This window comes from Crassostrea angulata, chromosome 5 (assembly GCF_025612915.1).
Source record: "Crassostrea angulata isolate pt1a10 chromosome 5, ASM2561291v2, whole genome shotgun sequence".
NCBI classification, from domain to species: Eukaryota; Metazoa; Mollusca; class Bivalvia; order Ostreida; family Ostreidae; genus Magallana; species Magallana angulata.
Window position 1 is genome coordinate 4041522 of NC_069115.1, and position 11487 is coordinate 4053008.

Genomic DNA, 11487 nt, shown 5'->3' on the forward strand with positions numbered 1-11487 from the left:
TCAGATGAATAATGGAATCAGAATTTCTTGGTAATATGCACATCTACACATTGTGTCCTAAATGCATGCAACATTTTACGAAATCCCCCCCCCCCCCAAAAAAAAAAACAACAAAAAAACACGACACAGACTGACTGCGGCATTAATAGTTTATTGTACTTACAGCAAACGCTCTATTTCATAGATATACATTTTGTTCTTTTTTTCTTTTGTCTTCATAAAATCGAATATCTTGGAACAAAAAAAAATCAAAGAAGTTGAAAAAACAAAACACAAGTCAACAGATACCCCAAAATCAAAACAAAAAAAAATCCGAAAAAATCTGTCAGTGAAGAAATCTTGGCTATTTTCCCTGTTATCGGTTAAGCATAATCGCATGCGCACTTCTTCAGGTACTGTAAACAAGCACACAAATGATACCCGGTTTTACCCCCTCCCCCGCTAAGAAAATATCAAATTAAAACTCAAGTATTTCTTTATTAGAAACTCATAGATGCGTCCTTTCTTATAGTGACATTGAACTTTCAGACATGACCAAAACTAAAGTCAGGACATATACACAAGTCTCAAGCTATTTGTGTCAAATGTTAGCTTCTAATCATTTTTTATTACAAGATATGGCCCAGACAGAAATTAAGCATTTTTAAAACAATGACCTTGAACAATTGACCCTGGGTCAAGTTCATGAATCATTCTTGGGTCATAAGCAAGTTTTTTTATGAAATAAAAACTTCCAAGGTTTCTCCAGAGGAACAGCATACATGAATAATGAACTTTTTCTTATAATGACCTTGAACTTGTCCAAATGACCTTGGGACAAAATCATTACACACACCCAGGTCATAAACAATCTTTGTGTGAAGTAGCCAGTGACCTTGACCCTGCCAAATTGACCATGGGTCAAGGTCATGACACACCCTCAGGTCATAAACAATGTTTGTGTGAAGTAGCCAGCGACCTTGCCCAATTGACAATGGGTCAAGGTCATGACACACCCTCAAGTCATAATGTTTTGAACTTTCAAAGTAGGGGGAGGACAATTTGCTTCCAAATTTTTTTCATCTTCTTACTTTTAACAAATATAACGAAATAGTATCCTACTGCATGTAAATCTTTGTTAAACACATATTTTTTAATTACCAATGAAACAAAACATTCAATTATTAATCTGACATTTATTATTTAAAAAATCAAGTGAAAGCATAAGATATACAAGAGTTTGACAGAGGTCAATTGATTAAAGCATGTATAATCACATTAGTACCAAAATAAAGGAAGCACGGTCTTTCATTTTAATAGATATACATTAATAGTATACATTCTGACTATTGATCATGACGATATATAATATACATCATATACATCTCACCAGTTCTCCAGTATATCATTTTCAGGTGAATGAACTTATACTAATCCAATTTGATTTTGTCACTACTTTCCTCCGCCTATTTACAGAAATCAAACAATGCATCAAAAATAGTGGCACCGTTCTGTTTGTTTTCAACAGAACAGTACAGTACAGACCATCTACGTCCTCATCAGTTTGTTTGTTGACATGTTCAATACAAGGAAAACCAGGGGTAGATTGTATACTCTTAAAGTAGTCCGAGTATCACACTACATCACAATACGGATTTTACAATATTGTTTCGACTTTTACATAGAGTTTTAGATATCTGGTATTGATTTTGCTCTACATTGCTCTTGTAAACAATGGCAATAATAAGCAATTGAAACTGTAATATATGTATTGTATGAGAGATAGAAATCATTAATGCTATGAAACTCGATTCTGTTAAAGTAAAAGGAAAAACAAAAATTCTTAATAACCGAGATCTTAAATATGCTTATATCTTCTTTGTTTTGATGCCCCCCCCCCCCCATTATTCTTTCTTCTTCTAATAAAATTGGTTAAAATTTAGAGACAGAAGCTAATTTGTGTTAAAAAAATCATAAATTCATGTTCAAAAATTAAAAAAATTAAGGATATCTGACATTGTAGTTGACAAACCTAAGCAGAAAACTGTAGCAAAATGTCATTTTTACAGAATTTTTCTTAAGGGTCTACTTGGTTTAGAGCTTATAGCATGAAAATTAATCTGTCAACATATGATTAATTTTACCAAATCATTTCAATAAGGTGCCATTCTATAGAATAAACGCAATGAATTTAGGTTGAGTCCATAAATTTCTAACAAACGACCAAACACGATACAATCATCACATTTTTTGTACCAGTATTCTATTTTGATAAATCAGGCTCATAAATAATACTTACTTCAACAATATGCGCAAAAATATTGATGTGATATGGTTCAAATAAATGTTTAAACTCTGTTTTTGTATATCTAGTTTTAAATTTCCAAAATTGAAAATTATTTTTAGAAAAAATTGGACGTCTGGTAAATGTCATCATTGTCAATTATTTTCACAAGGGGGTACACCTGTTTGAGAGGTGATAACAATATAGCTAGCACGTAAACATATATATTTCCTTATGAATAGGACTACAATGTCAACTTTTTGCATAAGAAATAATAATAAAAACATATCTTACATGTCATGTACACATTTTGTTTACATTAATTACATAAAAAAAATATATATATATACACAGTTTGTTTATGTATAAAATATACACACACTTAATTTACCAGGTTTAGATATATAACTACACATACACTGTTTGTGTATAATACATATTACACACAGTTTGCACATCATATATATACTCACTTTGTTAACATATAATACACACACACAGTTTGTTAACATATAATACACACAGAGTTTGTTTACATATAATACATTCACAGTTTGTTAACATATAATACACACAGAGTTTGTTTACATATAATACACACACAGTTTGTTTACATATAATACATAAACAATGTTTAAATAAAATACACACACATATTGTTTACATCAGATATTGTATTTTCTTCACTTTACCTGTGCCGTACTCAGCCACAAAGAGGTTGTCTCTGGTGTCCACACATAAACCCCATGGATACCGTAAATGACAGTTGTCAATGTAGCGGAGGAACTGTCCGTCCTGATCCAGGATGTGGATACGGTGGTTGTTGATGTCTGCTGTCAGGATCCGACCCTGGCTGTCTGTTGTGATGCCGCGTGGATAGAATGGTCCCTTGGTAGTAGAGGGAGGACCAGTGTAGGTAAACCGGAGTTTCCCGGCCTGATTGACCACCACTACTGCATGGGCGTCATTGTCTGACACACAGATATCTAGGTTCCTGTTCTCACTGATGTATTTAATGCTCTTATATCCACCAGGTGAATAGAGAGGTTGTCCTTTGTCATCGTACTGAATACTTTGTTTCTCTGTGGAGCCAGAGTAACACACAACTTTTGTTTGTTTATCATCACTGTTCATGACAACCAGGAGGTCACCAGAGGAGGTACTACAGACACCGCGAGGTATCCACCCCTGTAGTCTGATCACTGTCTGTATCTGTGTATTCTTCACTATGTTCACAGTTCTATCATATGTATCAGTATAAACTAGATCCCCACTCCTTGTCACTGCTATGTCCTGTGGACCGTTCCCTGACTTGGTTTGGACTGACTTCACTAGTTCCCCCTGCAGGTTGTAGAGACTCATCATCTTATTATTATAACTACACGTCCAGATTTCTTCATCACTGTGACAAGTTACACTGGTTAGATAATTAAAAAGGCCTTCATACTGTGTCTGTATGGTGGAGATGATCCGTGGCTCATCAAGCAGTGGTTTGAGAGGAGAGGATCCAGCTTCTGAGGTTTCCATGGTGTAGCCATGTTCCTCTGTTGTAATGGAGAATGCTGACAGGGAACCAAATTGTTGGTAAAGTTGTTCTGGGTTAATTTTCTGAGGGGTGAAGTTTGGTAGAGAAACTGTGAGTTTAGGAGGCAATCTTCTGAATTCAGCAATCCTGGATTTGTAGGCAGAGACACGACTGACATCATTGGAGTCCAGTAACTTCTTCAGATCTGCAATGCTCTGTGTGATTTCAGAAATGGTGTGTGTGATTTCATCTTCCTGTTTGTTTAAGACAGCCAGGTGTTTGGTGTCCATTTCATCAAGATCAGATTTCAGTTTCTGTATAATGGTGTCTATTTCTCTGTGCCAGACTTCTCCATGTTTGTCTATTGCTGTTGTCAATTTCTGGGAGTTTTTATTTAGTTCAGTTTTCTGAACTGTGATGGTGTTTACAATCTCTTGATATTTAGGAGAGAGGGATTTTTCGAATTCTTTTATATCTTCTTGTAATTCTTTTTTTTTTCTTTCCATGATGCTGAAAATGTCAATTAAGTTATGATTTTGATGATTTCCATTTGTTATACAATAAACACAGAGAGAAATGTCACATTGTTCACAATAATGTTTACACTGCTCTTTGACATGTTCTGAGCAATAGGGATAATTTGGAGTGGATCCTCTGTCTTGGAACGGAACCACCTGATGTTTTTTGGAAAAATCCAGCATATGTTCCCCAACACAAGCTTTGCAGAGATTGGTCTGACAGAAGTCACAGTGTAGTGGGGGGACAGGAGTATCACACACATCACAACGCACCACATCCTGGGCACTGCTTCGGGGCTCCATGGTCAAGTCCTTTATGTATGGTGCAGGGTAGAGCCTGAAATATACATGTTTATCATTAATTTCAATACTATTGGAATCTATCATATTTACATAATATATACAAGCACATTTTTTTCTTATTCCTTAAAAATATTTTTTTTTAATTCATAACATGTTATGAATTAAATAAAAAATTATCATTCCCTCTTAAAATATGCAAGTAAAAATTATATTCACAACATGTCAAAGATGTTTAAGTATATTTTTCATTCTTTGTTGAATCAAGAGCCTCCAATCATCAAATGTTGAATGCTAAATGTTAGTCATAATCTTTCATGATTTTTTTTTCTTTCTCTAACTTGCTATATTCTAAAATTGAAGTTTGTTATCTCAATATTGATATGAATTACACAATTTATATATTTTATGCCACATTCTAATTATACAGAATTTCCATTCACTATAAATTTTCAGCTTTCTAGTAGTACTGTAAGGGGTCCATTTGTAAGGCAACCTTCGAATTTGGTTTCTGTACAATTCAGGCTTTTTACATGTCCGAGGATTAAGGCTTTATGTGCTCTAGGCACAAAGGGGTCTAAGTATGTGAAAGGGAAAGGCAAATTCTGTTTGATTTTTTTATGACAATTACTGTGGTTTTATTTAATTCAGCTGGCATCAATATTAACAAATTATATCAAATCTACAGTTTCATGGACTTGTAACTTAGTGGATGATGACTTGTAACTTAGTGGATGATGACTTGTAACTTAGTGGATGATGAAACTGCAGTATTTGTTGTTATCTGTCCACTTTACTTTTTACTGCACATTACATCTACAAACCTTGTACGCTTTGGTTCATGTTGACAATCTACAGATGTTGTAATGGAAGTTCAGCTGTGGAATTGTGTAGTTTCGAAATTCTCAAAAGACAGACCTATAAATAATAACAAATAAATCAGTCAGGAATATCTATATTTTTGAACATCTTTGATAATACATGTACTACAAATCAATGTTTCATCAATGAATACTTTTCGTACAATTGCTAAAAATTATATAAATATTAAGTAATAATTTAATTCTGGTTGTAACGCGCTTTCTGATTGGCTAAAAAATTATTTTATATCGTATAAAGAATGTTGCCTACGTCATAGTAAGACTAACGTCAAAAAAACATCAATACGCTTGACGTTATGTTTGAATTTTGTACAATTTTACGTCATTTTAAGGGTCAAATGACCGTTTTTATCTACAATGAACAGTAAAAAAATTAAATTATAAGCAATGAATTCAATATTTTTTTGTTTTATACGATATAAAATGGTTTGAAACAGTTTACGCTTTTTTATAAACCGCTTCGCGGTTTATAAAGCATAAACTGCCCAAAACCATTTTATATCGTATAAAACAAATAAATATTGAATTCATTCCTTAAATAAGGAATCGTTCTTTGAATATTATAAGCTGATCAAGTATGGTTTGATCACGATGTGATCAATTCTATCATTTATAGCACTTCGGGCTTTATTGGATTTGATCACCCTCAACCATATTAGCCCAGCTCACATTATTTTAAAGCTGCTTGGTCCGATTTTAAATCAAATTTTACGCACGCTTTTAAACGATGGCTATGCTTAGTATATGTATAATAATAGACATTGCAGTAGTTTTACCCGTAAATTATGCAAAATTTCAATGAAGAAAATAACGTACAAAATTTGCTAACAAAACAAACGACATTAAAAGATACTGAGTTATTTCGCCTCATGTTAAATTTCACCCCTGACGACGAGACGGGTATGGTTGTATTACGAATTTGACATCGCTTTAAATAACGGTCGAAATGATCAGACAAATTACAAATAAACATATGTACGTTTTGTTCGCTAATATTTCCAAAGTCTGCTTTCTTTACAATCGATGCAAAGCATGCGGGTTGAATAACCCCAATCATTCGGGGAACGAAACCAAGCGGTTTCCTTTCTAAACATTCCTGTGATGCATTTTGGTTTGTTTTTTCGTTTGCCCAAAGAGAAATTATTTTTATTTACTTTGAATATTTCTAACTTTAAGAGGAGACTGATTCTGCTGGTGTAAAGAGGAGAAAGTCCATAACTTTCTAAGATAAATGATTTGTACTATGAAAAAAATTTTGATACTGTAATTACAAAAATATCGGACCAAGCAGCTTTAAAATCAAAAGCTGGTTTAAAAAACCGAATATCATTACAAATTTTTTGCATCCCACATCAAAGGTTATGGTAATTAAATTTTATAAATAGGATTCTATAATATTGATGTTTTTTTTCTATTTTACTTTACATTTACTTCTTTTATCAAAATGATATAGATGTGTAGTAAAGCAATCAACTAAAGACATGGGCCCCTGCAATCTAATTAAAATTAGATGTTAGTTCCGCTCGCTTACTCGCTACACAAACAGTGTAGCGAGTAAGCGAGCGGATCTAGATGTTAGTTCCGCTCGCTTACTCGCTACACAAACAGTGTAGCGAGTAAGCGAGCGGATCTAACATCTAATTTTAATTAGATTGGGGCCCCTGTAGCTTGCATTAATGCATCTCAGTCTACTGAGTTGTGCTTATTATGCAGGGGGGGGGGGGCAGAGATCTATGCATGTTATATGAGTCTTCACTGTATTGTAATTGTAATTCTTCTGGACCTATAACAACTGAACAATTAATGGGTGTATTCGTTTGCTACTTCCAGAACTGGTCCAGGATATCTCAAGCATCTACCTGCTATTTGGAAAGTAGATAATGATATCTACCTGATATCTCCATACTGCAAACGAGCTACTCTTGCAGCTGCAGAGTCCAACAGACCAATCGACCAAACGAATACACCCCCTTATACAAGACACTTGGGGAAAACACAATGTGTAACGTTACTGTACTTAGTAGCAGTTTAGTTAAACGTTAATATAATTAAAATTGCATACAAACAACATTTCAGCATTGTTAAACGACCGATCACGTAGGCCTTCCTTCTGGCTTCACTTTGTACAACAAACATGGCGAATCTAGCAGGCGTTCCAGATGACCTAGACCTGCATGTATATGGGTTACGGGGCGATTCGTACCGAGACGTTTCGCTCCTACTGACGAATTTACATTCTTCAGTGTCTTTGCCTGTAATAACACTACGTATCGATTTTGTACTATATAACTCATAAAGCCAAATTGAGGCGCCAGCAGGGTTTGCTTATTTATATTTAAATATTTAATCGTACGATGGTTTAAAATTATATAAATATAAGTAATAATGAATCATTCGTTGATGATAATTTCGGTCGGGGCGTGATCAAATCTATCATAAAGCCCTTCGGGCTTTATTGGATTTGATCACGCCCTGACCGAAAATATCACTTCATAATACTCAAAAAATGATTCCTTATTTTAAAACAGTTGTCGAAATAGAGGAAAAGTAATAACCTTATTTATGACAGGAGTTGGCAGTATTTAAAGGGCCACGAACTCGGTCGTTTCACATTGTATACTGCATGACATGTACTTGTATGAGTCTTTGAAAAATTAAGTTAGCACTGGCGTCGGAAGCAAATTGAAAGTGGGGGGGCTAGACTAATCCTTAGAGAAAAAGTGGGGGGGGGGGTGGCTGAACCCTCTATCATGCTATGTTTCTAATGGTTAGGTCTATCTTTGCAAAAAAAGTGGGGGGCTAAGCCCCCCCCCCCCTAGCCCCCCCCCCCCGGTTCCAACGCCTATGATATGAACGCAGTCACAAGCCGCAGAGGCGCCGTGAAAGCACGTCGGTTCCCGTCTGACTCCTGTGACATCTTTCCCTTTTAAAAATTTCATACCAAATTGTCTTAATTTTCCTGCTATTTTACAGCGATTCCAGAAATTTTATAACGCCGTGAAAACTCGGTGGAAACGCAACTTCTGTGGCAGAGTTTTAAATACCCGGTACTTCTAATACATAGTTCAAGAGAGACAATCCATTTTGACAGTTAATTCAACAACATACCAGATACTCAAATATGGTGAAGATTTTTTTTGTATCTCAAACGAATCGAATTAATGTTGAAAAGACCTAAGACACAAGGTGAATGCAATATACATGTATCTAATAATAAATTGCATTGAAAGAATCAGAGGCAATGAATCTTCATAATATTAAAACTGTAATCTTCACTAAATCCACTGTGATAGTGTCTTAATTAATATTTTAATCATTGTCATTTCTTTCAGTATTGTTGAAAGTTATGAAGTTTAACAAATAAAGTCAACTAAAACCATTTAAATAAATAGGAAAGTAATTATGTATTGGTTTAAATCTGGAAATCTCCAGACCATAAGTCTAGTGTTTCATTGGCTAGATTTTTTCCGCCATGTCCACTGACCCTTCGTTGTTTTTATACTTACTCTGCCAGAAACAAAAAGGCGGTGGTTCCAAGAAGTCATAGTACGTGTTATATTCTGATGGAATATTAAGTTTTAGTGACAGTAAGTTGACATTTTGACAATATACAGAGTCATTAACATTGGTTTAATATAATTCCAATTACTAACATAAAACAACTGACATGATTCGTATAAGATTAAAATAAAACTATCATTTTATATACATTTTAAATATTTCCGCCAATATGTACAAATATGTTCGTAAATTATAGAGATCTGACTGTTTTACGGAGTGAATCACCATAAATCCTATGCAGTCACGTAGCATCGGAGGGGGGGGGGGCACTTTTTTTCTAGCAGCAAATAATTTTCAAAATCGATGCTACGTGCCTGCTATGATAGGATTGAAGCCCATAGTTCGGTATGTTTTGTATATTATATATATATAATATTATCACTGACGACAGTAATATGGAATGTGGAAGTCATGTCCTTATTAGTATATGCATTTACATATTTTACATGTATATTTGAATTATCAAATATCAAGGGAAATAACTCTAAATTGTACTTGGTGTAATTAAATTGATTTTACTAAACTGTTATTTATAATTACTACTGATCCTATATGCAAATTGTTTATCGTCATGTATCATTGGCGGATCCAGAGGGGGGTTCCGGGGGTCGGAACCCCTCCCCCTTTCTCTGGGACATATGAATTTTTTTGAAAACGTTTAATGCCTACTTAAAGTAATTTTTCCCATTTATAATAGAATTACTGGTATTATCTCAAATAAATGCTTTTAAAATTGCTTATTTAAAGAATTTCGTACTGCGTCCCATAGTTTTGTTCCTACATAAAAAAAAAAATTTTTTAATCGAAATAAAGTACATTGAACTCCCCTTCAGCATCTTGTGTTTATTACACTGAGTAAACATGTGGAAAATTAAAGAAAAAACAATACATAAAATTAAGCAGTATCGCTAAAAACACAGATTTATAATAACATCCACAATGTATTTTCTACTCTATTTCTTTTTAAAAAAATGATTATAGTTCATATACAGTTTTGAACTGTCAAGCCATCGAGTAAAACGACGTTCAAGTACGCGAGTACACGCATTCGTTTTACTTTAAAACCGATTTCAAATGTTTGTTTAGTTAATTAACTAAAGTAATTATAATAGATGAGTTTTACTTCGTTTCATACGAAAAATACAAAGAAAATTACATGACCCGCTTATGCGAGTTATGCTATTTTTCTGGAATGCTAGCTATACCTTCATACCCACATGAAACACAAAAGAAAGTTTTCTTTTTGTTTTGTTTCCAAGAATCGGAAATTCTGTTACAAAAATACCGTGTAAAGGGTTTATATGTAAACCATTATGAAAATGCCCAACTTTTCAAAACTTTTCTAAATATGATCGCATTTGTACTAGTATCGGATGATGTAGCGCACCCATTACAGAGGTCACATCAAGTTCCCTGGGACGACAATTGCTTTTACCATTGTATAATACAATTATTATTTGTATTACAAACGTACCATTTATTCAGCAGATAAATTATTCCCATTCTTTTGTCATATCCTATCATTTAGACCTTTATTTAAAAAATCAAAATTGATAGATAGTTCAGAATTAATTTTAAAACATCAAAGACATTAAAAAATTACCAAAATATCCATTTTTATAACAGTTTGTCGTAATTAGTCTGAGTTATTTTTTATTTCTTAGTGTTTCTTTTCTGTCAAGCATAGACGCACTTTCTCATTGCTGGAGACTTGGGTTTCTTGTGGCTAGATATTATGCAAATTTCCCTTACCTAATTTAACCAAAACGGAAAACGCTCTATAATGCAGTGCACTCTGTTGTTGAAATAGATGTGAAATAGATAGTGATGAGATAAATGTTTATTAAATACAGTTGTATACGCACGGAACACGTTCAAAAAAGTCCTTGTTTATTGACAAATGATGAATTTTGCACATATTGGTTTTCATCAAATAGAGCCTCCCCCCCCCCCCCCCCCCCTTTTCAAATTGCTGGATCCGCCTCTGTGTATATGTTTTATAGGATCCAGAATTGAATGGGATTGAATTCAAAATATAATCATCATTATCAGAGTGAAACATCTTATTTATTCGTGAACACTGCCTCCCTATACATGTATATATAAAGGGAGAAACGAGTGTGAATATAAAATGATACCGAGTCGTGATATTTCTGTTATTTTTCGACTGGAAACATATATAAGGGGTTGTTAACGATAATTAATAAAAGAAATTTTAAAAAATGCACGGTCCAGTCTATAAGCACCTGTGTACTCTTCCGACTTCTCGGTATTAAAGCCCAAATATTCGAGTCTATTATTTTAATATAGTAGTATAGATAGGCCTATACATGTACAGACTGTAAATATTCGAGACCGTAATGTTAGATCTAAAAATTGGGCACTAACCATAGGCGTCGGAACCGGGGGGGCTAGGGGGGGCTTAGCCCCCCCACTTTT

At 34.1% G+C, this 11487-nt stretch overlaps 1 protein-coding gene across 3 annotated transcripts; it reads right to left on the reverse strand.

The window, feature by feature from the left end:
• Window positions 1-1155: 1155 nt before the first annotated feature.
• On the reverse strand, window positions 1156-7655 carry LOC128183112 (E3 ubiquitin-protein ligase TRIM71-like). Of its 3 annotated transcripts, none has more exons than XM_052852001.1 (3): window positions 7550-7655; window positions 5431-5524; window positions 1156-4643 (listed from the first exon to the last, which is right to left on the reverse strand). In XM_052852001.1, exon 3 carries the CDS (start codon window positions 4607-4609, stop codon window positions 2924-2926), a length of 1686 nt encoding a protein of 561 aa, XP_052707961.1. In that variant the 5' UTR covers window positions 4610-4643; window positions 5431-5524; window positions 7550-7655; the 3' UTR covers window positions 1156-2923. The 3 variants fall into 3 exon arrangements, with proteins under 3 accessions (XP_052707961.1, XP_052707962.1, XP_052707964.1); XM_052852002.1 differs by lacking the exon at window positions 7550-7655 and adding an exon at window positions 7379-7535; XM_052852004.1 differs by lacking the exon at window positions 7550-7655 and adding an exon at window positions 5755-5773.
• Window positions 7656-11487: the final 3832 nt, after the last annotated feature.

Bases quoted from the DNA above. Each gene is read 5' to 3' on its own strand.
- LOC128183112 (XM_052852001.1), bottom strand. From the start codon at position 4,609: ATGGAGCCCCGAAGCAGTGCCCAGGATGTGGTGCGTTGTGATGTGTGT.